The sequence below is a fragment of the Echinops telfairi genome, unplaced genomic scaffold (genome assembly GCF_000313985.2).
Source record: "Echinops telfairi isolate 266 unplaced genomic scaffold, ASM31398v2 ScPeMD7_18;HRSCAF=68, whole genome shotgun sequence".
Classification (NCBI taxonomy): Eukaryota; Metazoa; Chordata; class Mammalia; order Afrosoricida; family Tenrecidae; genus Echinops; species Echinops telfairi.
The window spans coordinates 54,776,377-54,803,252 of NW_022103915.1; the positions used below are offsets into that span (position 1 = coordinate 54,776,377).

Here is a 26,876-nt window from a genome sequence, read left to right on the forward strand (position 1 = left end):
ATCCACTTGTTGATGGATCCAACCAGTTTGCTCTAACAGCCCTCTCTAGTCAAACCCAGCATGTCAACTCTTATCCCGGTTACAATCAAAAGACGTACAGGGATCTGCTGTACTGGGTCACAGCAGGGCAGGCCCTGACTCAATTTGGAGAGCTTTTCTAATCTGCAATCACGCACCTATCTTAATCAGGGTCCCTTCCTGTGACTGGAATTCTGCCTGGGGCTGAGATGAATTGCTCTACTGCCAGTCATACTCCCCCACCCCTACCCCCCAGTTCCTTTGTATTCCATGCCCCATGTAAGTTAGCTGAATGCCTGTGAATCTCTGGACACCATTTTGTCCAGACTCTGAGATGCTGGTGATGCTGCCTATTACCAGCTGAGTACCCGACCTGTGGGGAGGACAGATTAGGAAGTGCTCACAGCGTAAGCCAGCAGCAGGCTTCTGCTTTTCCTTGCCCTGAATTTGAATTATTCTGATAAGAACACTTATAATTCAGAAAACTTTAGGTTTGATACCATTTTTGCCAAAATAATTGATGTCCATTTTCATTATTGAAAAAGGACCTATAAAACATTGGTCTTTGCTTTCAACACAGTAAAGTCGGAAGCACTGGAGAACGACCAGAAAAATGGATCCTTTTAATAGTAAGAATTGCTATGGCCAGGGCTTCCGTGATTCTAAGGCTTATAGAAGTAAAAACTGGCAATGCTTTCTTGAGAGAGACATGTTTCCATAGTAGTACCCTTGGCTCTGCTTTGTCTCTGTACTACGGTAGAGGGGAAAATCATACAGAGAAATCCTGGTTTTTCATCCTTCCCTCCTTTAAAAGTTTTAATTCTAATTCCATCTGGGATTTGGAGAAATCAGATGGTTGGAATATGCCTTAAGAATTCTATTGAGTAATTTAAGACAAGCATGTGTGAAAAACAATGACTCAGAACAGAGCCAAGAGACTTAAATTTGCAACTACAACGGGGACACATTTTTCTGTGCACAATCTTTCCCATGGACCCAGACTTCTCTCTGGGCGCTGCGTTGGCCTTGGCTGCCATTTCTGACTCTCTTCATCCCCATAATCGGGTCAGCTTGAAGGGAGTGAGAGCACTGTGCCAAAGGTTCCGAACTATGCAAATCCCAGCTAACCAGAAACAGAAGAGCGAGGAAGACTGCAAACCAGTCTGAGCCAGTTCACTCATGGCTGAGGAAGCAAAACCAGAGCAGCCCAGAATTTTAATATTTGTATGGTCTGAAATAGACTAGAATGGGAGAAATTATGAAGGCCCTGGAATGGGTGACGCAGAGGCAGTGTGGTGAGCGCTACACGATTGCAGATTAGAGCCCTTTCAGAAACCTGATGGGTGACATCAGATGATCGCTGGGACGGTGGAGCAACGCACATCCATCGTTGAGCCAGGCGCCAGGAAGCATCACTTTCAACTCTGTCATTCATGAGATTTGGTTGCTATGGAAGGTGCACACTGCCCTATTTGCTAAAAAGATGGTTGTTGCTAGTAGGCCTTCAAAACCAAAGCCTGTACTCATTGCCATTGAGTTGATGCCCACTCCCAGCGACCCCAGACAGGGTAGAACGTCCCCTGTGAGTTTCTGAGACAGTAACTCTTTACGGGAGTAGAAAGCCCCGTCTTTCTCCCTTGGAGCAGCTGGTGGTTTCAAACTGCTGACCTTGTGGTTAGCCGCCCACACGTAACCCCTACTGCCAGGGTTCCTGAGTAGGGCTTCAGCTTACAATGGTTCCTATTCTGCTTAGTGTTCTGTCCTGGGTCACCCACATTTTTGAATTCTGGGTTTGTCCTGGCGTCATGTCATCAGTCACTAATGGAACCAAGTTGAATTGATTAAAAGTTCCGCACAAGCGTAGTCAGTCCAGGATTGGGCTAACTCAGTAGCTTGAACTATTAAGGAATGAGAGAAGCCCGTGTGTAAGTGACTTGAAGCACCCAGAAGTTGACTATGCTCTAGGCCTGCATTCCAGGCAAATAGCTCTGCCTGGGTGGGTGGTCCCTTGAACTGAGAATGGGCTGTGGGACTGGGTGGTCGGCACTGGTTCTCCAGGGAATCCCACCTCCGGGCTGATGGCAGGTGTTTCCCTCTTTCCTCTGACACATTTGGGTGAGATAGTCCAGAGGTACTAAAAAGGGTCAGGAGATAGTGTGGTTTCTACCTGACAAAGTGACCTTTGCCGTTGACCTCAGTGGGTTTGGTCTCTGAGGATTGTGTTCACCATCTTCCTAATTTCCCAGAGAAATTGTCAGCGTGTGGACCAAATCATGTTTCCAGCTTTGTCCTCTGAAGCCACTGGACGGTTTTGAACAGAGGCATGATATGAAATCTTAGTATTTTAATGGAACCATTCAGTCTGTTTCAAGATATTTGACACCATTTCTGCTGTGTGCGTGCACACATGCATTGACACACGACACCACAGTTGTACTTCTCAGTGGACATATATAGGGAATTCACAAAATGCTTTCTAAGACACACACTGGACAGTGTCAGCATAAGCTTCCCAGAAGAGAGTCCTGGAGCTTGAATCTTGTGGGGAAAAGTAATGATTGGCTTTGAGCGTCATGCAGGCAGGTCACTGGGTCTTCAAGGAGAGTCTAGGTGAGTTCTTGGTCAGAACGGGCCCCAAGGGTCACTGGCCTTCCCAGGCCAAGGCTCAGGAGACAGGAGCATCAAGACCCAACCCCTTCTCCTAAACTGGCAGAGGGGCTCAGAGGTGGCTCAGCATCCAGGGGCCACAGGGCCCACCAACAGCACATACCAAGGAGGCTGGCCAGGCAGGGATGCCAAATGCCGTCCTTAACCCACAATCAAAGGCTTTTCCTCTTCATATGCGCAGAGCCCACCCAGAGACCTCAGACTGTCTGTGAGCGCTGGAGGGAAAGCCTGCTGCAGCACTACGGTGGCACCGCCCGCGACGACCAGTATGTGCCCCAGTGTGACGACCTGGGCCAGTTCGTCCCCTTGCAGTGCCATGGGAAGAGTGACTTCTGCTGGTGTGTGGATAAAGATGGCAGAGAGGTGGAGGGTACCCGCTCCCAGCCAGGAAGCACGCCTGCGTGTAAGCGCCCCTCAGCCACCTCTGAGGGCTTCATTCTGTAGGGAAAATGGGGAAGTGAGGGGTTGTGCTCATTTGACTGCCGGTCCCCCACAATCATTAAGATATGTTTGGTGTTGTCATTAGCTTTTCCTGTCATTAGACCATCTGGAACCCTGTTCTACGTGTGATCACTCCCCTCAGCCCTGGGTGTAAGGGGACACATGTGACCCTGGGTCCCAGGGAAGCTGGCACAATACCAGCTCTGGTTTGGGTGGTTTCAAAAAAAAAAAAGTAAAAATCCTCTGCTTTGTTCAGAGGGAAGTCTTTGTTGTCTTCCTCCCTAGTAATTGGCAGTGATTTACATAATTGATCGTAAAAAAAAAAAAACACCCCAGCAATTAGAATGTAAAGAACATCTGGAGCCATTTGTTGGGGTGAAGAACATCCTGTGTTCGGAGACTCTGCTGAGCTTCCGGTTTCTGTCCCTGGTCCGTCCTCACATCCTTCTATTCTGTATGGCAGGTATACCTACGGTTGCTCCACCCACGGTCCGGCCGGCCCCCCGCCCTGACGTGACCCCTCCCTCCGTGGGCACCTTCCTGCTCTATGCCCAGGGCCAGCAGATTGGCCACTTGCCTCTTAATGGCACCAGGCTCCAGAAGGATGCAGCCAAGACCCTGCTGTCACTACATGTAAAGTGGATGCTTCCTATGGGGTTGGGTTAAGGTGTGGGTTCTGGGCGGCCAGTGCTGGCCATGTCTCAGGACAAGGGACTGGATGAACAGGCCAGGACTCCATCTTTTGGCCTTGCCCCCGCCCTGGCAGAAAGTGGGACCTTCTGTGGTCAGGAGTCACCTCAGATTGCCCAAGGCCACTTGCCTCCAGCTGTTTCACAGGGTTTCAGCTGTGGACAGGGGATTCCAGGGAGGTTGGGATGTGGAGGCAGAGGGCGAGCCAGGTAAGAATCGACGCTCTTAACCAGTCCCCAGGGTCCTGTCAGACGGCACCCAGGACCAGGAGAAATCACAGCCACCTCTCCAGTTTCTGCCACCAGTTGAGAATCAATGAATCAGAAATCAGTCGAAGGCTCCCCTATTGCATTCCCTTCCCTTGCTGAGGCTGGGAGAGAACTGAGCTGCTGTCCAAGGGTAATGAATGCTCCCTGCTGCCAAGGCAGCACACTCTGGAGAAAGGGCTTCCTTATGGCGAGCGGGAGGAAGAGGCAGGGTTGACTCAAAGGCATACCATTGACAACTCAGCATCCAACTGCATTTCTCCACTTCATGCCCTGGGCCCTCGCTGATCTAGGGGTAAGAATAGCGCATTGCATGTGTTTGTACTTACTTCCGTTCATGAGCTAACTCATGTGGTTCCCCAAAAAGTTTATAAGCAGCCAGGATTTAGAAAAAGTTTTAAATGTTTCTCAAGAAGGGTTCATAATCAAGAAATTGGTGTCACCCCAGGCGAACCGCCTAACTATTGTGGCCCAGTCAGATGGCCTCACTTCATATCTGAAAGTGCCTGGGGTGGGGCCGATGTGGAACTGACAAACAGGGCAGAGGTTAGAAGCACAGCTTGAAGAAGAAATCTGCTTAAACTGGGACCTTTTGCCTCCAAGAAAGTTTGAGGAATCCTATGATTCCCTGGGTTTGTGGAGATTTATGTGAATGGGCTTTTGCCTGGGACAAATGTTTTTATTTTCATTTTCACATAGAATTACAGTTGACCTTTGGGGCCCTGCCTATTTTTCTACAGGAGTCAAATCCTGCTTTGTACTTTCTGGTGCTGACTGCTCTCCCAGAGGTGTAAGTTGAGCCAGGCCCTAGGGGCTTTGTCAGGCAAAGAGGGAACTGGCATGGCCCTGGGGACAGCCAGATGGCTGGGCTAAGTGAAGAATGAAGTGGTTGTGCAAAGCTCAGATTCAGCATTTTCTCAAAAACGGTTTTTTTGTGAGAGCTTCCCTGCAGTACTGAGGGGAGACAGAGGTAGGGAGATGTTTGCCCTTAACCCATCAAATTACAAACTTTCTTTTTATGCAAGAGTATAAGCTAAGCATTGCTCTATATGAGGCAGGAGGTGGAGATTGGGTGGGGGGGGCATGGCAAGGGGCTTAGGAATGTTTGCACCTCAGGCAGGGGAGGAGTTCTTAAACTCACAGGGGTGTGGAGAGCGGATTTTGTATGCACATGTTGGGGGACTCCAGGAAGGCTCTTATAGGTGGTGCTGGTAACATTGGAAAGGGGTCCCAATGTTTTGCTAAGGGCATATTTTGCTGCAGCTAATTTGTCTCTTAATCATTGCAGGAGCTGGTTATGTTTCCATGAAATGCATTTTCTTCATTCCTGTGAAGTCACTTTTGTCTTTATTGCCCACAGTAATAGCACTTCCTCCAAACCAAATGAAACCCCTGCCATCGAGTCAGTCCCAACTCTCGGCGACCTGATGTGAGGTTTCTGAGGCTGCCATTCTTTTCCAGAGGAGGAGCTTCATCTATGTCCCTTTGAGCAGCTGGTGGTTAGAACTGCCAACTTTGCAGTCAGCAGTCCAACATTCTCCTTTAATATACTTAGTGAAGTCTCACTGTGTACTAATGAGTGACTGGCCCTCTAGGTGAATAATTGTTACAAACACCACAGGAAGTAAGCACTGTTGTTATCTTCATTCTGCAAATGCAGAGATCAGAGCCTAGAGAGGTGAAACACTCACAGCCACACAGCTGGCCAGGCCTGACTCTGAGCCCAGGAAGGTTGCCTCCATCACTCACAGCACCCTACTTGCTGACTGTCCACAAGACCACAGGGCAGGGGAAAGGCAGCTGAGGTGAGCCTGGAGGAAAGTCAAGGTGCTGCCTATTCCTAACTCTACCTTTTGGTTCATGAAGGGCTCCATAGTCGTAGGACTTGACTACGACTGCCAGGAGAGGATGGTGTACTGGACAGACGTTGCTGGACGAACAATCAGCCGTGCGAGTCTGGCACTAGGAGCTGAGCCGGAGATCATCATTAACACAGGTCAGCAGCTTCGCCCAACAAACCTGCATGTCATTTGATTCCACTGAGGTGGTCACTTAGACCTGACATACTCAATGCCAATCTCACTCTACTTTCATCCAACTGCTTGTAGGTGACCCCATTTGCCAGAGTAAAACTATGCTCTACAGAGTTTTCAATGACTGATTTAAAAAAATCTTTTTGAGTTACTAGAACCTCCAGCCTTTCCATTCGTTTACCAAGGGGCTTAGTCCAGCTTCTTGGTAAACATGTTTATACCTAAGAAATGAGGAAGACCTTTGAGCTTCTTGAAAAATAGCTAAAAGGCAGAATTCTATGTGTGGCCATAGTTACCATCGGGCTGGTAGGTCAGCTAGTCTAGCAGAAACTAGAAGTGACAGGAGAAAAAGTAGTCAAAGAAACTGTTTCTATTTACCTTGTTCTTGCGACTTAAGCATTCTCAGGTTTGTTTTTTGTTTGAGGTATTTAGATGTAGATCTCTCTGCTTTGCCTTTACCCTTAATGCCAGACAAACGCTGCAGGTCTGTTTTTGTTTTATTTCTAGGTCTGATAAGCCCTGAAGGGCTCACCGTCGATCACTTCCACAGAACTATGTACTGGACGGACAGTGGCCTGGACAAGATAGAGCGTGCCACACTGGATGGCTCTCAGCGCAGGGTCCTCTTCCACACCGAGCTGGTGAACCCCCGAGCCATCGCTGTGGATCCCATCAGAGGGTCAGTGAGCTGCTCTAATCTCCTGTTACCTGTCTGTTCCTGCAACTTCACCAAACATGAATTTTCATGCCGCGTGGGGAGGGTCAGAACAAGAGTAAAGGTTCCAATTCATTAACTTAGTAACTATTGTTTATCTATTAGGTACTAGGCACTGCTCCAGGCAAAAACAAGGTTTTAATTATTTTCCTCAGAACTTTTTACTCTTAGAAAGAAATGAGTAAAAAATTAGCCTATACATGACATAGACACGATTCATAGAGTGCTGTGCATGACTAGGCCTACGTTTAATGAGCATCAGGCACACCTGAGACAACCTTTAGCAAGCAGGGGAAAGGGCTTCTTTCAGCAACGTATGTGGGGACTGTAGTGTCAGAGGTACTTTACCTCAAAGGTTTACGGGTAGGTAAGTAAGTTATTATGAAACAACTCCTGCTATTTAGAGCTTTTGCCTTGCACTTATATTAATTTATTGCTTTGCTTGGTTTGTAAATATTTATTTAGAGAGGTCAGCTCTTTGGCACACAGGCTTCTTACAGGGTAGGTCCCATGACAGCCAATTTGTCCCAGAGCAGTCGACCAAGTGAGGGCACCCAAGAGAGAAGGTACAGTCATTTGGAAAACTAATAATGACATTCCTCACCTCAGCCACATTCTGTTCACTAAAAGCAATCACAAAAGCCAGCCCTCACTCCGGGGGCACGGGTGTGTGTGTCCTGAGGATGTGGTGGAGCCTCAGCATATAGAACTACTGTACCATGTTGACTTTTTTCCTCTTCAATTTATCCACAGCAACTTGTACTGGACAGACTGGAATCGAGAAGCTCCTAAAATTGAAACTTCATCTTTAAGTGGAGAAAACAGAAGGATTTTGGTGAACAGAGACATTGGGCTACCCAATGGTTTAACCTTTGACCCCTTCTCCAAACTGCTTTGCTGGGCGGATGCAGGTAATACTACTGAAGGGACACAAATAGCTTACCCTTAACTATAGTAGACACTAGTGAGGAGACAGATGTTATTATGAAACAACTCCTGCTATTTAGGGCTTTTGACTTGCACTTATAATATCACAGCAGTTAATTTTTTGTAATGATTCTTATAATGAACCTCATGAGAATTAAGGGGGTGAGTTGAAACAGCCATTTAGCATATATACTCAAGCATAAGCCGACGCACCTAATTTTACCACAAAAACTGCCTTAAAAATGTGCTGAAACTCGGCTTATCCATGAGTATATAGGGTAAGCCTGAAAACTGATCCTGTGTCCAAGCAGTTTTGTACTGCTTTGTGTGGTTGAGTTCATAGCTGCTGCTTTCCCTTTTTTGCTTGTCATAACTCACTTGGGATGTGGCAGGATGGCTGCTTACATCCAAACTCTTGCTTTCTCTCTGGTGTGCTTTTTGTTATTAGCTTAACTGAAAGGATGTACGCAGTCTGAGTCTCAAGAATGTGAGTCTTCTGGAAGAATTCAGAGTCAAAAAATTCCAAATGAACATTAACAGTTGTCTAGAACAAATTAGTGTTTTAAAAGCATTTGAAATTTGTTTCCACAGAAATATGAAACACACAAATTCTTGAATCGTTTAGTTAGTAGGAAAATTTCAAAACTGCTTTGCCTACATTGTCCAAAACTACATGGAAAATTATAGCTTCAAAACATTCACGGGACTTCATAACTAATTTTGCTACTGTTATAAATTAGGCGACCCCTGTGAAAATGTCGTTTGACCCCCAAAGGGGTTGCGACCTGCAGATTGAGAACCGCTGACCTAGTGTGTGGGCCATGCAACTTAACATTTTAATTGCCCCCTTCTTACCTATAAAGTATAAAAAAGCAAACAAACAATCCCACTGCCCTTGAGTCCTGGTGGCGCAGTGATTAGTCAGTCACACAGCTGCTAACTGAAAAGGCTGGTAGTTCAAACCCACCAGGCACTCCTGGGAGAAGTACATAGCGTCCTGACAGCCTTGGAAACGGATGCAGCACTTACACCGCCAAACAGGGTCACTGAGTAGAAATTGGCTTGACAGCTGTGGGTTTTATATTTTCATAATTTGAGCTAAGACTTGATATGTAAATTAAGAAACATGTTCGTTGCTCCAATTCTGCCCTTTCTTCCAAACGAAATTAAAACAAGAAAGCTATTGAACTGTCAGAAGGAGCTCTGCGGCACAAGGTTACTTGTTTGGCTGCTAACCTAACGACAAGGCCAGCAGTTTGAAACTACCAGCCACTCTGGGGAAGGCAGATGATGAGGTTTTCTGCAGATTGTCTGAAACCCACAGACCCTCTAGGGTCAAGATGGGTCAGAATGAACTCATTGGCAGTGAGTTTTGGATTGAACTGTTTAGGGACTGACTGCAATGAGACAAACACCCTGCTTCCTCTCGTTTTCTTGAGAAACAATCTACCTGCAAAACTTTCCCCCACCTCCCAAGGCTTAAAAGGCCCCTTTCTCTTTACTGCTTTTCAAAGGAACCAAAAAGCTGGAGTGTACCCTACCTGATGGAACTGGTCGACGTGTCATTCAAAACAACCTCAACTACCCTTTCAGCATTGTTAGCTATGCAGATCACTTCTACCACACGGACTGGAGGAGGTGAGGCTAATACCACAGCTGGCCAAGGCTGAAACTCTTCTGGAGGTTCCACTATGTCATTACTCTAAGGAAGGCCTCTGAAGTCACGGTTTCAACTTTACAAAGAAATGTAATGGTATTGCTCACAGGTAGTTTAAAGAGGCAAAGCTTAAAGCAGTGAGAAATTAACCTAAATAAACGAAATGTGAACGTCAAGGGGTCCAAGATTACCCTTAAATGGTACCTTGTATTATGGATAGGTTTTTTTTAAAATTCTTTTTATAACATTGTGGTCCTATTAGTGAGCAGCCTGGAAGACTTTAAGCTAGGAGTTCTCAAAAAAGGAACTGGGGGAAAAACAAACCAATCTAAGCCCTAGTCCTTTTCTGCAATCTTAATTGTAATTTTGACTCAAGTGGTTTGGTGTGAAGCCCAGGCATCAAAACTTCAAAGTGCTCAAGTGATTCCACTACGTAGCAAAGGTGGTGAATCACCAGCTTAGACCAAGGGCTCTCAAACTTGTGCCCCAAGATTACTGACATTTGTGATTCAGGAGGCCTAAGTGGGAGTCAAAGACTGATTATTGGCAAACCCTCTTTAACTTTAAAAATGTACTCCAGAGATCTCTACTAAAACCGTTTCTATCAAACCTCTTAAAATGTTTAATGACTTACAAACTCACTCTTTGTCACAGGGATGGTATTATATCAGTAAAGAAAGACAGCGGCCAGTTTACGGACGAGTATCTCCCAGAGCAGAGATCGCATCTCTATGGGATAACTGCAGTTTACCCCTACTGCCCAACAGGTAAAGAATATTTTAAGAAGAGGTAGTATTGCAACTCTGGGTTCCAAGTCATTCACTGGCACTCCCTCACCCCCTTTCTTCCCTTACAGGAAGAAAGTAAATGTGCATTCTGAAGGAGGACCTGAAGTTTACAATCAGAATCTTGACCCTAAGAGGAATTGGCCATTAATTGTGAGATGAATATTTTTTTAGTGCAAAAATACTAAGTGTTATTTTGTGAAAAGTTTATACCTCAATTTTTACTACTGTATTTTTAAAAGCAAACATTGCTCTTGCAAGTAAAAAAAGAGAATTTTAATTGTTGCTTATTAAAGCAAGTTTCATAAACATTTATAATGTATTTAAAGGCCAAATGATTCAATTAAGAACCAACTAGGGTACATTAAACCTTTAAATGTGACTTCTGCTATGGCTTTTCTCTGACCAATAGCTTTAAGCACATGCATGCAATCAGTATAACGTTACAGATTTTAAAGATCACAAGTCTTCATGTGGCTAGAGGGGAAAGAACCCATCTATTTATATAATTTCCCAACAAAGAGTTTTAGTGTCTGTTTTTACCTCTGCATCAATGCATTTCTATTTATATTAAAAGGTGCTAGAATGATTCAATTTGTATTTTCTGATCCTGTGCCTCTACTACATTTATAAATACCAAAGATGTACCAGTTCTCGAATTTTCTAGATCACTCCAATAAAATGCTTTAAAGTGACTTTGAGACTCTGTATGTCTCTATGACAAATTTGGGGGCTGACATGTACTTTAACCACAAAAGCAAGTGAATTATGGCAGCACATTATGAAAATAACCCAATAAGCAAATCCACTTGCCCAAACTTTATTAAAGAAAAAAAGCTATGATGGTAAATATCTAGAACACATAGTCTATTTTCTGTGATTTGTCCCTCTCGAAAATGACATTTGATTTCCAAACACATACCAGAAGTTTACAACGGTCCCCAACTGTACCAAGCGGGTGAGAAGCTGAAGTGTTCATCTTCCAACTTTGCCCAGTCTGTGGTCGGTCTTTGGATCCGCAATAATTGACTGAACAGCGACGATGGCTTCATTGATTTTTGTCTGTAGCTCTCTGAGTTCTTCTATATGCAGCAATCGGAGAATCTGAGCAGCTTCATTAAGAACTGCATCTGTTTTATAACAAAAGAACACTGTTAATGTTGTTTTTTAAATTCAAGGTTATCCGACTTATTTCATTAAAAACAATCACTTACCTCCTGTGTCAAAACCAAGACTATGCTTGTCTAAAGCAACAGGCAAGCCCTTTAAAAAAGACAAGAGAATCACTCTTAAATTTTACTTGAAACTGAAAAATAGCAAACTACTCTATATTAACACTTACAGCCATAAAGACTTTTTTGGATTAAATCTGCTTTGGGGTGAGTGGTTTTCCTCTTGGCAGCAAATCGAATAAATGTTCTATCACTGCGGAAGGCAGGCAGAGCAGTTCTAGTCCCGTTTTTAGCTAGTTAGTAGGGCACAGGGCAAATGGAACAGGAGACTTTTAAATACTGTTGAAGGACTCAAACTGTCAGCCTCTCTTCAGAATCAAATCAAGGATGCCATAGTTTGAGCTAAGTAAGGTACTAAACCAAACTGACGGCACTCGTCAGTTTTAGGTTGATGTTTTAGAACAGCAGTTCTCAACCTGTGGGTCATGACCCCTTGGGGGGGGTGTCAAATGCCCCTTTCACAGGGGTCACCACAAACGAGGCTGTATTAAGGGTCGTGGCGTTGAGAACCACTGCTTTAAAGGTGCACACTGCCCTTGTTTTCTAAAAGTTTCTAATGGGGCTTCTTCGGAAAGCAGAATCTAAGAACCCTGCCATTGAGTCGATGTTAATTCACAATGATGCTGCAGGACAAGGCAGAACTGCCCCTGTGGGTTTCTGAGACTAACTTTTTACAGGAATAGAAAGCCCCATCTTTCTCCCTTGGACTGGCTGATGGTTTACAACTGACCATGCAGTTAGGAGCCTGACATGTAACCACAAAGGTATATAAATAAAACAGCAAAATATATGGAAATACAATGAGTAAAATTACTCTAGTATGTATGAGTCTCCGTTTTCCCATTTGTCTGCCAACAGATCACCGAGAAACAATTACCTCTGAAAACTACCCAATAGGACAATATACTATGGGAACTCAACTACATTATAGGTTGATATTGTTTGAAATGGCTTGAAGAGTAAAAATGTTTTATTTTACAAATAGGAGCAGAGAAGTTTGGCTGAACTCACATCTGTACTGCCTTCACCAAAGGCATAATTTTGCTAAACAAACGAATGATTATATTTTACTAGACCAATTAACCATCTGTTCTACATGGAGGGTGAAATCAGCAGATCCTTAATTATTAGTGCCCTGAATTAAACCATAAGACTGGGTGCTCTTCAGAGGCAACTGTCCAGCTCTGACATCAGTGACCTTTGAAGGCTGTTGGCCTGGCTAAAGAGTCAGAGAGAAGACACTGATTAGAATGCAGTCAGGGGCAGAATGGTGGAGCTGGAAGTTCCAATTGGCAGCTATGCAAAGTCCTCATTGCAGCGTCTTCACAGCAGAAACACCAAGCAAACAAAAGGAGCCCCGGCAAAACTGGCTACATTCTAGAATTCCTGACTTTCAATTTGCTCAAGAACTAAATTCATTCCTAGCAAAGTGAGCTATCCTCCTTTCTGGATGATTCTAACAGAGAATGACTAAGGTGAGACTTGCAAAGTTTAAACCCATAGCAATACCAGAAAAAAAAGGGGGGGGCAATGATCATTTATAATTTATAAAAATAAACATACCTCTTTTGTTTGATGAGCTTTAGCAACTGCATCCTGCGTCAGGCGCTCCTGAACCAAAATTCGAATTGCCTATGACATTCAAAAGATTAACTGTTTTTACTGTGTTTTGTTTTTGTTTTTGTTTTTACTGTTTAAGGACTCTGTCAGCTTCCCATCAGATTCAAATTAAGGATGCCATAGTTTGAGGAATTACCTCCTTCATGAACCTTCCTACTAATTAATTTTTTAAATTACATTAAAATTCATACTTACAGTTTAATAACATAGGTAGTCATAGTTAAAACACACCGAGTAGGCAATACATGTGCATAGTGCAGACTCATAGACATTCAAGATACATGTCAAAAGCAAGCCTCCTTCCCACTACAGAGCCTCAGCCAGCCAATGGCATAAGAATCACTGTTAGGATTCTCATATATCCTTAAAAGACCCACATGTATAAGCATTCACACATTTAACCACAAAGGTTAGTAAATCATACTTTGTCTTTTTTTTCAATAACTAGCTAGTAGTATCTTCAGACCTTTCAGAGAGCACTTAAAATAAAATCACATGGCATTTCACTCAGGCAGATATATATGCACACCCCAAATTATGGGCTGATTGCTGTCCTCAACAAGATATGGTCAAGTTGTAACCCTGGTACCTGTTAAAATGTGACATTTGGAAAAACTACCTCGGCAGTTATAACATGAGGCCACACTGGAATAAAACCAAACCCACTAACACTCAGTGTATTTGGAATCTCTCAGTGTAATCAGTTTCCCATATTGTAAATCTTTAGAACAGACAGCCTCATCTTTCTCCCTCAGGGTCTGGTGGGTTTCAACTACCGACATCGCAGTTAGCAGCCCAACACCTATCCTCACTCAGACCTAATCTGACTGGGGAGAGGAGGAGATGAACTGAGAGACACAGGGAGATGGCCATGTGAACATACAGGCAACGTTTGGGGTGACGTATCTGAAAGTAAAGAATCCCCAAGGTTTGCTGGCCATCACTGGAAGTGACCAGAGAGGCACGGAAGAGCTCTTTCCCTCATCTCAGAAGCCCCTAGCACTGCAGACCCCCCTGCTTCCAGCTTCTAGCCTCCAGGTCTGTGAAGATAAGTCCCTGTTCTTCTAAGCCACCCAGTGTGTCCTACTTGTACTACCTTGTGATGGGAGATGTAGGAAACGAACTACACCCCAAAAGCAAAATGTTCTGGGGAAATATAAATTAGGATGATCATTACAACTCAATTCACGTGGAAAGGGGGAAAAATCGTATTTTAATAGTAAACTAAACTAAGTGCTATATATTTGAAAAGATCAACACATTGTTTCCAGTGATAAAGTCTGGTTAATATTCTCATTCTTACAGCTGTTTTCTGTATTATCACAATCAATTGAATGTCTCTTAAAACAACTCAAAGGACAAACACATCAGCGAAGGAGGAGAATTTTTATAAAGCTTATTCATTGTAGCTGATTTAAACTTTTCCCACTGGGTTTTTGGAGTGTAACAAAAGCATTCCAACTAGACTCTGCATTGTCTGTTTCTTCTACAACTTATGATTAAAGCAGATGTGATTACTGTAGAACTACTCCAAGGCAATTTACATAATTTGTCTGAGTTAAGAACAAGCTTTTGAAAGAGCTAAGTTTCACTAAAAATATTCTTTTTTGTCTCTGAGCATTCAAACCAGGTCAAGAAAAACCTCATTCAAAATAAAGCATAAAGAAATATTTAGAAGCAGTCCTCCTCTTATTAAAACTACCATTTAATACAGAAAATTCTAAGTAAACTAAATCATGGCTTAATCTCTTCTAGGTATTCATTTAGTTATTCAACATACTGCAGCTTACAGAAGATCCCACATATGCATCAAAAAGCCAAACCCCCAGCCATTTAGGGGTTTCCAAAGCACAGAAACCCAATAGGACTAGAGTAAGGCTGTCCCGGAGGGTTTCCCAAACTGTACATCTTCACAGAGCAAATGGCTGCATATTCCTGCTTAGCTGTTGGTGCGTTTGAACCAACCTTTCAGTTAGCAGCCAAGCGTGTGCCTACTGTGCTATCAGGACTCCTTACATGCACAAGCTCAGGTCAAAATCTTTCAGAAAGGCAACAGTAATTTCTAAAATAGTCTGAAGTAGGGATCTTAACTCCAGCTCCTATCCCCACACAAATACTCAGAATAAATCTTTGGACTACAATGTATCATTCCAATTGTAGTACATGTGCTACCTATGCAAGCACTGGCCTACAATGAGCATACTTTTCTCTCTCAAAATCACATACTCAGACAAAATACCAATTTATAAACTATCAAGGGCTCATGAGGGAGGGGGGAGCGGGGAGGGAGGGGAAAAATGAGGACCTAATGTCGGGGGTTAAGTGGAGAGAAAATGTTTTGAGAATGATGTACAAATGCGCTTTACACAATTGATGTGTGTATGGATTGCGATAACAGTTGTATGAGCCCCTAATAAAATGTTAAAAAAAAAAAAAATCACATACTCACCTAATAGAAGGGACCTCTTTTATTTAGTCCCTGAAGTAGAGATTAACTGAGTGGCCTAACTAACATAGACGAGTCAGAAGATAGGAACATTTATTCAAAGAGCTACAAAGGCATTTATAATTAGGCCAAATTTATCACTACTAGTTTGGTATTTTCCACTACCTGAGAATGGTCAGAGTGCCTGGACTAAAATGCTGACCCACACATACAGTACTGAGTCAGAATTGGCTTGAAGGCATTGAGTTTATTATATTTAATCATATATTTTTATGGTTAACATGCAGATAATAGTGCCTACCTCTATGATTATTGGGAAGATTAAATGAGATAATACTTATAAAGGATTTAACACAGTGGCATGCACAGTGTTTTACTCCTTGATAATAATTATCATTGAAAAGCAGAGGAAACAAATTTATTTTATACCTTACATTTCTCTATTTTATGTTAGTCATGTAAGCATTAATGTAAGTTAGCAGTTGTGGTAGTTATATAATTGTCAATTTAAGGATTAAGTGTGTAGGGGTGGAGTCTAGCCCGTCTATCAGGTCATAGCCAATGATGCTTCTGTGTGGGCATAGCCTTCCCCTAAGGATTCTGGGAATTCCGGTATTTCCTCCTTGGAGGTGAGAGACTCTGCTCATACCCTGGGAGACATAGCAGCTGACAAGACATGTGGACCCACCCTGATGCAGCCCTGGGTGCTGGAGAAGCCATGTAGAGACCCGTCAGCGCTGAGATGTTCCAATGACACTGGATCCAAAGACTTTCTACCCACTGGCCTGTGATCTTCTACATTCTACATCATTGCATGTGTGTTGTGAGTCTAACGAGGACTTTATATATTGCTGTCAGACATATGGGCTAATATCGGACTTAAGGACTTGATCTGGGCTGGGCTGGGATGTTTTCTCAGTGTTCAATTGCTCTTGTATATACAGCTCTTTCTTATACGCATATGTGTGCCCATGGATTTGTTTCTCTAGTCTGCCCAGACTGACATTAGTTTTTTAGAAAAATGAACTCTCCTATATGCACAGCTCTGTCAAAAATAAAAGAAACTGACCTTTAGCATTACCAGGTAATCATCATGGCGCTGAATCTGAAGAAGATTAGCCAAAGCCATTACACCAGCCTTGAAATCAGGGTTATTTACTACAAAGGAATAAAAAACAAAACACAGGCAAAAAACTTTACAGCTCTGAAAATGTACATCATCACAGCTAGATATTTATGAAGACAAATGTACAAATATTTTATTTCCTAGTAAGAATGCCAACAAATTTCTAAGTTCTAAAACTGCTGACAGAAAAAAACAACCCAGAGCAGCATAGAGCATCAATGAGATCAACGGTTTCCTGTGACTGCCAGCAGTCAAACTGAGCAGTCTAGTAATGACTAACTCACATTATGTCTGTCCCATAGCTCTCAATGCAGCACTATTAATTAACATTTCTTCCCCAGGCTACCAATTTTAATTTGTAGGCTCCTTTAAGGAACAGTTTTCTCAAAATCTTTCCCCTAAGCAACAACTCTAGAGTGCCCATTCTTGGACATTTATTAACTAACTCATAAGCAAAACTCACAAATTATAGGCCACAACGAATCACCAAGTGGAAGGGTACTTAACACAGTTTGTGCACGAATTAGAACCTTCCACTTCTAAAAGGGGGAAAACTGCTGAAAGGCAACTGGTACTTAAATAGTGAAAACTTTTCCAGCTTGTTTCAGTGTCACAAGATCAAAGAAAATTCTTTATACATCTGAGAGGGCAAACATTCACCAACCACCACGATTCAGTGTAAGTCATCTTCCAAATGACTATGACCAAATCAAGGGATAAAATTTTAACAGTCAGCTATTGTGGTACGAGAGAAAGCCTATTATAACTTAGGTTAAGAATCAGAGAATGAAATTTTTACCCTAAACACTGTCTACAAAACATTCTTAGTTTATTGAAAGTAGACTGATGAAAAACCTCACATATTCATTAATATATTTACCATCCAAGTTGATCAGTGGTTCTGCATTTTTAGCTGCATTGTCAGCATTTTTTGAATTATCAGGAACTGTGTCCTTGTATTTTTCAGCTGTAAAAATAGGCAGCAAAAATACCATTTTTAGAATTGCAACTTAAGGTACAATCAGTACTACTGATTTGATGCCAAACAAATTATATCCAGGGACAATACATCCAATCAACAAAAGTTCTTTTTTTATATACAACATACATGGGGACTTCAAAAAGTTTGTGGGAAAATTAAATGGTATTTTTGGAAAAACAGAGTGGAATTTTCCCACAAACTTTTTGAAAAACACCTAAAACCTCTCCCCTCTACCCCCACCCAACATAACAGATGACAACATGACTATAACTTCTTGTTTAAGCCAATTTCTAGAATGCTTGACACAAATATCTTTTCATTAACAGTTCTAAGGGTAATTTTAAGCATTATGTGAATTTTAGATGAGGTCTAAAGTTAGATTCACATAAAACCTGCTATGTAAGAATGGAAGAAAAAGTAAGGATTTCATTTTATGAGTATCAATGTAAAAATGACTAAAAAGCCCCCCCCCCCAATCTTCATCTGAATGATATATTTTAAATTTAGAAAAAAATTATTTCTCAAGACTGGAAATCATGGGAGAGTCAATTCCCCATGGAAGCAAGGAAGTGAGCCCAGTCCCCAGTAGAAGATGCTTGGTGAAGTAGAAGGCCGCCAAAGCGAGGAAGACCTTCGCTAAGATGGAGTACTGACCCAGTAGCTGCAACAATGGGCTCACACCTAACCAAGATGGGAACGGCGCAGGAACAGTCAGGGTTTTGAACTGTTGTACACAGGGCAGCTATGAGTCAGAAGCGACTTGGAGGTAGCTAACGCCACCACCAACTAGTACAATGCTAAACATAATGTGATCCAGGATTGCTTCCTTTAAAAAAAACGAAGTGTGGAAACTGTCAATAGAAACAATTGCCCATCAAAATGAGACAGTACTATTGTCAGGACACCTGGTAGCACAGTGGTGAAAGTGCCCCACTGACAACCAGCTGTTCAGAGGAGACAGACAGGGCGGTCTGCGCTTGAAAAGATGACAGCCTTGAAATAGTACGGAAACAACTGTTCTGTCCTATAGGACTGCTAGAGTTAGAATCAATCTAATGTTCACAGGTGGGGTACTATGATCATAATCAGTGCTTTTAGAAAATGTCTATTGAAATAGGAGGGCAGGATGAAGGAAGAAAAAGAATGTGCAAATGAAGTAAAAATTTAACACCTGGGGATTCCAAGAGAACAATGTTGCTGAGGGAACAATGGCTCCTTCAAACATGTCCATGAATATATCTCTAGAACCTGTGATTACATATAACACAGCAAAGTCATCCACTTCAGTGATATCTGTGACAGCAGCACTGTATAACTAAGCACAATATTCACAATGCTTTCAAAGAATACTTTAAAATAAATTTAAATCATATCAAGAAAACACAGCATATTAAGGAAAAACCACAAGGGAACATCAGCACCTCCTATTGGTAAGGAATATTATTACTAGACAGTATTAATACTTTAATCATTTTTATCAGTCTGTTTTAAACAAAAACTTGTTCTAGTTTAGCCTTTTTTTTTAGTTTAGACTTTTAATGCACTTTTGTAGCTACCTTTTAACTATGTTGACTTTCTTTTCCTATAGCAGAAAATTTACATCAGATATGAACTAGTTCCTCAACAGTATTTATTGAAAACACCATACTATACTATTATTAAAAAATGTGATTAGAATGATAGCTACTGAGCATATCATTGTGAAGGAGGGGGAATGCGGAGTGGAGACCCAAAGACCATCTGTAGGCAACTGGACATCCCCTTACAGAAGGGTCACAAGGAGATGAGCCAGTCAGGGTGCAATACAGCACCCACGAAGCATACAACTTTCCTCAAGTTCTCTAATGCTTCCTCCCCACCACTATCATGATCCCAATTCTACCTTACAAATCCGGCTAGACCAGAGGATGTACACTGGTTCAGATCAGAGCTGGAAACACAGGGAATCCAGACATCTAAACCCCGCAGGACCAGTGAGTAGTGATACCAAGAGGGGAAGGGGAAGGTGGAGAAAGGGGGAACTGACCACAAGGAGCTACATACAACCCCTTCCCTGGGGGATGGACAACAGAAATGTGGGTGAAGAGAGACATTGGACAGTGTAAGACATGAAAAAATAATAATAATTTATAATTTATCCAGGGTTCGTGAGGAAGGGAGGATGGGGAAAAAATGAAGAGCCAATACCAAGGGCTCAAGTAGAAAACAAATGTTTTGAGAATGATGGCAACAAATGTACAAATGTGCTTGACACAATGGATGGCTGTATGATTGGGAAAGTTGTATGAGCCCCCAACAAAATGATTAAAAAAACAAAAAGAATGATAGCTACTGAAAGAATATCCAATCACATAATACCTGCTATTCTCAGTACTTCAGTAATTTGAGTTTAAAGTTTTAAAAAAATGTGATAAATGGAATATTAATTAGACAGTGTAAAACAAATAGGAATATGACTACCCATTTGGAATAATTGAGAAATACTTGTGATAAATTATGGAATATATTGAGGTGTGGTAATCTGAGGGACTAGGTAAGAATATACTACAGTTAAATCATCCATGCTCAAAATTACGGTCTGGAAAGCTGACTCTGGTGGGGGAAGAGTCTTACGGTTATAAGATATAAATAAATTTTAATATACATTCGCACGACTGGACAGTCCCTCCAATAACCCCCACCACCATAAAGGAAATGTCATAAAGGAGCTACCATAGAAGATGAGTCATTTCTGTGACGGGCTACTTCATAATGCCTACATTATCTGTTATCTGTAGATACAAAGCAATCAGGTTCTGTAGCCAACCCACCATAAATGTAGCAGTCACCTGGGAAGGTCTCAGGGGGATTTGAGGTCAACTAGCACTAAGTCAAGATACTGACTTACCTCATTGCTTGTTTATTATGTTACTACCTTATGATATTACCTATTAACTATGTAATGTGTTAGTTGTAGGACATGCATGCCTTATGAAAGATCTGTAAGCCCCATTATATAGGCCTATTGGAAAATACATTCACTCTCTCAGTCCTGACACAGGACGAGGAGCCCCTACACCCCACTGTCTTTAGTATTTTCCACAATTGCAAAGTCGCTCCTGAGGACCTGCTTGAGTGTTGGGATCCCCTCATTCCAACATTACTGCAAATTAATTCACATATAGAAAGATCTTGGAAAAGGGTCCTAAACATCAAGTAATACTACCAAGGCTAATTACAAGTTATTTTCTAAAGAAAAGCAAGTGTTTTCTTTTGAAAGTAAAATTCCAAATGAGAAGTATGCTTAAAATTACTTTGAAAGACTACTGAAAATGAAATCTAAGGCACTAGCAAAACCTGGCTGCTTCTAATAGATACATATATAAACATTCATATATTGCCTTAGCCAATATTTATTGAGGTTGAAAATCATATACTGTTTGCATGAAATTATGATGGATGCTGTTGCTGAGGGAACAATGGCTCCCGCAAAGATGTGCATGAACCAATCTCTAGAACCTGATTACATTTTAAGTAACACAGCAAAAAGGGTCTTGCAGGTATGGATGAATAGGCCCAATGTCATCAGTCACCAGAAACTGATTTAACAGGAGGAGGGAGAATCAGGGCAGAAAATGTCATCGTGATAGGCTGCTAGCTGTAAAGCTGGTGGAAAGTACCAGGAGCTAAGGAATGCAGGTTCCTTCTGACAACAGGAAAGGGCCAGGAAACAGGTTCTCCTTTAGAAGCTCCAAAGGAGCCAGCCCACCAACACACTGATGTTAGCCCACTGAGACCAATTCTGGGCTTTTGGCCTCCTGAACTGTAAAATAATATACCTTTGTTTTAAGTGACTAAATTTGTGGTAACCTGTTGCAGCAACAATAGGAAAGGGATTGAAGGTGCCACACAGAAAACCACACTGAAAATTGGCTACAACGCAGTGGGGCGAGGAAATAGTGGTAAATGACTTAAAGGCAGAGCAGAAGCTATACAAATTCAGAAGGAAAGATTTCTGCAGATGGCATTTGAGCTGGACATTAAAACCATGGGTAGGATTCCGACTGGTAGACCTTGAGTGAAATGGCACGATCAGTCAAGGGATAACTGAGAGCCAAGAAACTGAAAGGAAGAAAAGGCCGCAAAAAGGAAATGGTTAATTTTTGTTTGGCAACATGTCAAGTATGCAATCACTGGTTGGACACTAGTCATGAAAGACCCCAAGTACCAAACTTGAAGTTGCTTTTGTAGAAGACTGTAAGCCAATGATGCTCAGTTAATACACAACTTTATGCTGTGCTCTGAACCAATAGTGTTCTAAAACTGATTTAAGTTTCAGAAGGTTCCGATTGGTGACCCATGTGTATGCCAGGTTAGGTGACATTAACAAGAGACTAGTTTGAAAAATATTATAATAATGTTAGCAGAAAGTGACAAGAGCCTAATTAGAATGATGGCAGTGGTAACAGAATTTCAAAGGTAATTGTGAAACTACTAGCTGCTACCAACATGTAGAAATCAATTCTGGGACACTAACACCAGTTTCTAAACATGAAAGGCTAAGGTGCAAACTGCAAAGTGGCAAATATACCAAAGTCTGTAAACAGACTCCATTCCCAAATTCAAAAGAAAAACCCAAACCAGTGAAAATTAGCAAAAAAATAATTTTAACTTTTTGTGGTAATAAAGATAAAATGCTTTTTCAGCTACTTTGGGAGATTGAGGGAGCTGGTACCTTGGATACAGAAGAAAGGTTCTAAACAAAAAGTACAATTCTAAATAGATGCTGAAAGGGGGTGTGTGAAGAAGTAAAAGATTTAAATGAACAAAAGATAAAACAACGTAAGAGAAAAAACACAACCTAGTCATTTTTTTCTAGGAACCCAGGTGGTTACTCCCATAATTCTTTATGGGAGTAGACAGCCTCATCCTTCTCCTCAGGAGCAGCTGGTGGCTTTGAACTGATTATCTTGAGGTTAGCAATCCAACATGTAACCCATTATACCACCCGGGCAAAGAGGCAGCCCTATCCTGCTTTATAGGGTTGCTATGAGTCAGAATCAACTCGATAGCCGTTGAGTTTGGTGTAATTTCTTTAAACCTTTATACTCTCCTTTCTTTAAAAATACATATTCCCCACAAACCTACCATTATCTCCATATTCGAGTCTAACAGCTAAGCCAAGAAGCCAGTCAATTGTTTCTTGTCGATCTTGAATCTTGAAAGGACAGTTAACATCTTTGAGATACTGTAAATAGAAAAGCACAAACCAAAAAGTTTCATTATCATAAAATCACAGAAACAAAAAAATTGGGGGAGTTGAAAGACACCTTTCTTTGGAGCTCCTCATTTATGACCTCTTGGTCTACATGCCCAACCTCCTGATTTCAGAGTTTGTTCAACAGCCATTATTAAGTAATATAATCAATCTTCCCATTTCCTGGCATGGAGACAATTAAAAACTTTGGATAACAATGACATTACTAAATTTTTGATGCATTATATAACCCAAAGGAAACATGCTATTAAGATGGGGGGAAAAAGTTTCACCATGCTTTTTGAAAGTTTACCTTTATAGATGGCAGTAGGACACTGCTGATCTAGAGTAACTTACTCTTCAAAGATGAGGAAGGAAACTAAGCCCTAAAGTGGATTACACTTGCCAGCGATGATGCATTATCTCTGGGACTAGAGTCAGGGGTGGTTAGTTACAGCACCCAAGGCACACACAGCAATTAAATAAAAAGACAACTTACAAAAAGAGGGCAAAAAATAACTCGGTAGTTTCTAAATTTAAACATTTACATAATGCCACTGACTAAAGGAAGCCATGCAATGTACATGTGGCTGTAATTAAGCACTTTAAGTGCCAGAAGCTGCATATCTAAATGAGTTCTGGCCTCCAAATAGTTCTCTTGGGGCCTTAAAATCTAATTCCAGCAAGATGCTATTTACTCAAAACTTCTGGACCTCCCTTTTGAGAATCCTATGAGGAATAATGAAAAAATCAGTACTTTTTAGTCTTAATTCATTTCCAAACTAAAATATGATCCCTCTGCTAAAAACAGACCTTAGCCATGAATCAAAAAACCAAACCCACTTTCACAATTTAGAAACTGTCCATATTAAGGATATTCAAAAGATGTAACCGAAGATTTAAAAGTCATTTCAAATGAGAAGGGGCATCATCATTTCAAAACCACCAACGTTAAGTATAACAGCACCTGGGAAGTGTAAATTCCAATACACTGGAATTGGATTACTTTATAGTCACTTTAGGGTGTTTAGCATCAGCATTCTATATTCATTAAATACTTATCTATATATAGAAATCTATACTAAGAATCAACAGCCTTAAGTAAAATGTAGCATAAACAAACACAAAACTATAAGAGTTTATTTCTAAGTCTTAAAAAAGAAAGCTTTTTAAGAGCAAAGGAAAATGATTCCGCTGTAGTCCGTTCTTGGGTTGTGCCAACAGTAACATGCTACGCTGCCAACTGAAAAATTAAGAGTGTCTCAGAAGATAGGCCTGGTGATGTATTTCGGGAAAAACAAAAACAAACCCCAGTCATTGAAAACCCCGGCACACCAATGAGTGTGGCTCTGAGCCTGGAATGTCAGACTTTTGACTCTGGTACTGAAGAAGTTGCCGTAAGTTGGAATCTACTCCAGTACCTTTTTTCTTTTTGGAGATCACAGTAGAGGGAATAATGATAAACAGCATATAACATTTGCTGTGGGGGAGCTTCCTCTGTGAACATCTTCAGTGTACCATTAACTAGGCAAACCAAAACCAAACTCGCTGCCATCAAGTTGATACGGACTGAGTGACCCTATACAGGACGGAGTTGAACTGCCCCTAGGAGTCCCCAAGAATGTTTAACTCTGTATGGGAGTAGAAAGTCCCATCTTTCTCCCTTGGAGCTGGCTGGTGGTTTCGAATTGCTGATCTTGCGGTCTGCAACCCAACATGTAACCACGTCACCAGGGCTCCCCATTAACTAACGACACTCCTAAATTCAGTACTGCTGAGTCTGTACAGTATAAAAATGTTCCACAGGTCTGCAGACTATAACCTTTACATAAGCAGGTTACCACACCTTTCTTCTACAGTACTACTAGGGGAGTTCACATGATCAACCTTTAAGTTATTAGTCAAGCACAAGCTGCTTGTGCCAACTAGGGACCTTAATAGCACCCACCACCCCTGAAAGCACCATTGTTATCATTAACCAATGGTGAGAAAATTAAAGCATAGATGTTAATGAGTTTGCACAAAATTGTAGAGGCAGTATGTAATACACATAGAAACCATTTACGGTATATTATTTCTATCTTATAAACAAGGGACCTCTGTGTACATTATACTTAACCATAAACAAATGTCCTAATTTTATGCATGTCAATAATGTCCTCCTTTGCCTAAGTATCAAAAGTATATTATTTTTGTACTTTTAATCTAATATAAGGAACCCAATTTTTGTCACATAATTAAAGTGAGTTATTAACTATTATTTATGGAATTTTTTTTAAGAAAACACAGTATTTCCAGAGAAAACTATTTTAAGTTTCATAGGAGCTTATAAAATTTTCTCTAATATCAAGATAACAAGAAAAAAAGTTCAATATTTGATCAGTATTCGTTATTGTTTTAAAATAACACAATCTTTAAGAATGTGATTTCTATTTTATTTTCCGGTGATTACCTTTTCTAAGAACTTGGGCCAATCGCTGCTGTGAATGTTTCTTAAATTCCCTCTGTCTTCAATCTTGTACTGTCTGATTTTCTGGTCTTCAAGCCACACGATGAAATTTCTAAATTCTGTTTCATCTGCAAAAAAATATTATCATTAAAATCACTAGAGGCAATAGATAGAACACTTCACATGTAAACCGGTCACCTGGGAGTTTTTTTAACCCCCAATAGTTAATGGGGATTATGCAAACAATATTAAGTTGTTTGCATGTTGAATGCATGCTTTCTCTTGAGGTGGAAAAAATACCTATTTTGCTGAAGAGAAAACTGAGGGTCAGAGTCAAATCCACCTTTCAGTGCTATTGCCAACTCTGTTATATAAAAAAGCAGAAAAACAAAATTCTATAAATTTGTATGCTTCTACTGATCAACAAAGCACTGACATTCCTCTTGTAAATGATGTTTTATCTGAGTCCAATTCAGCTTCCGTCACAGGCTGTACTTAATAATTACTTTCAAACCATTAGTCTACCAAAAGCTAGAGGAGGAAATGAGAAGTAGCTAATAAAGTAATCCTGGGTACTAGTAGCGGTTTTACGGAGGCACCTGGTGGCTCAGTGGTTAAGCATTTGGCTGCTGACAGAAAAGGCTGGCTGGTTAAACCCACCACTGGGGGAGAAAAATTAAGATGGGATGCAAAACCCAGAGTACCTCTGAGTGTTTAGGAAAACCTTTCAGGTTTCCGTAGGGGAAAAACCCCAAAACTCTCACTGGTATTCTGATTTACAGCGACCCTACAGGGGCGAGTAGAACTGCCCTGGTGTGTTTCTGAGACTAACTATTTAGAGAGTGCCCAAAGCCACTTGTGAAGACCACTCCTGGGGCTCCCCCACAAAAGAAGCCATTCAAAATGCCAATGGGCTCCCTGGCCTCAAGGAGGGTATGAAAGACGATGAGAAAGATAGGAGGGATAGAGTAGCTGAGTCGGCTGTCTAAGTAGGAACAGGGCGCTGTAATTAAATAAAAGTTGGCAATTAAAAAAAAAAAAAGTGAGACCTCAGGGAGGCGATAGCCGAACCAATGCAGCAGGGCTGGATAGCAGGACAAAGACTTGGCAGTCTATTTCCGCAAGAATTTACAATCAGTCTATTTCCGCAAGAATTTACAATCTGGGGAACCCTGTACACATGATGGCAGTGAGCTTAATGTTATTACTTCTAAGCTTTTTTCCCTTTAATGTAATAAAATGCCTTTGTATTTACAACTCCACTGCCCATCTCATTTGCTACGAACTTTTTTGCACTTTTTTTTTTGCACGGTGGGCTTGGTTTGTACTTCACAGCTTCACGGGTTCCGACCGTCCTCGACCCTCCCGCCGTCGCCCGTGCCGGAAGTGAACTTGCCTTCCAGTTACTCAGCGCCTTCCCCCACCCCCCGCCCGGTGCTCCGCAGGTGCAGGGGCCGCCCAGCGAACTACCCAGGGGGTCAATGCCGGAATAACGACGGCTTTCCCTTTGGAGTGCAGAGATAGGGGCGAGGGTGCTACCAGTTATGAAAAAGCGACGACGCCGAGAGGGGTTGGTGCGGGGCCTC

The 26,876-nt window shown here is 41.7% G+C and overlaps 2 protein-coding genes across 2 annotated transcripts in view; one reads left to right on the forward strand and one right to left on the reverse strand.

Moving 5' to 3' along the window:
* NID2 (nidogen 2) overlaps window positions 1-10,894 on the forward strand; it is a 76,314-nt gene extending 65,420 nt beyond the window's left edge. Inside the window, exons 14-21 of the mRNA XM_045287635.1 lie at window positions 2,867-3,088; window positions 3,590-3,759; window positions 5,949-6,078; window positions 6,623-6,794; window positions 7,584-7,741; window positions 9,272-9,395; window positions 10,069-10,181; window positions 10,271-10,894. Coding sequence (XP_045143570.1) covers window positions 2,867-3,088; window positions 3,590-3,759; window positions 5,949-6,078; window positions 6,623-6,794; window positions 7,584-7,741; window positions 9,272-9,395; window positions 10,069-10,181; window positions 10,271-10,281 — 1,100 coding nt within the window. The 3' untranslated portion in view covers window positions 10,282-10,894. The remainder of the gene's footprint in view (window positions 1-2,866; window positions 3,089-3,589; window positions 3,760-5,948; window positions 6,079-6,622; window positions 6,795-7,583; window positions 7,742-9,271; window positions 9,396-10,068; window positions 10,182-10,270) is intronic.
* Window positions 10,895-11,003: 109 nt separating this feature from the next.
* RTRAF (RNA transcription, translation and transport factor) overlaps window positions 11,004-26,876 on the reverse strand; it is a 16,642-nt gene continuing 769 nt past the window's right edge. The window contains exons 2-8 of the mRNA XM_030884876.2: window positions 25,294-25,418; window positions 22,733-22,832; window positions 17,504-17,590; window positions 16,567-16,655; window positions 12,995-13,063; window positions 11,414-11,462; window positions 11,004-11,329 (exon numbers count right to left, since the gene is read on the reverse strand). Coding sequence (XP_030740736.1) covers window positions 11,175-11,329; window positions 11,414-11,462; window positions 12,995-13,063; window positions 16,567-16,655; window positions 17,504-17,590; window positions 22,733-22,832; window positions 25,294-25,418 — 674 coding nt within the window. The 3' untranslated portion in view covers window positions 11,004-11,174. The remainder of the gene's footprint in view (window positions 11,330-11,413; window positions 11,463-12,994; window positions 13,064-16,566; window positions 16,656-17,503; window positions 17,591-22,732; window positions 22,833-25,293; window positions 25,419-26,876) is intronic.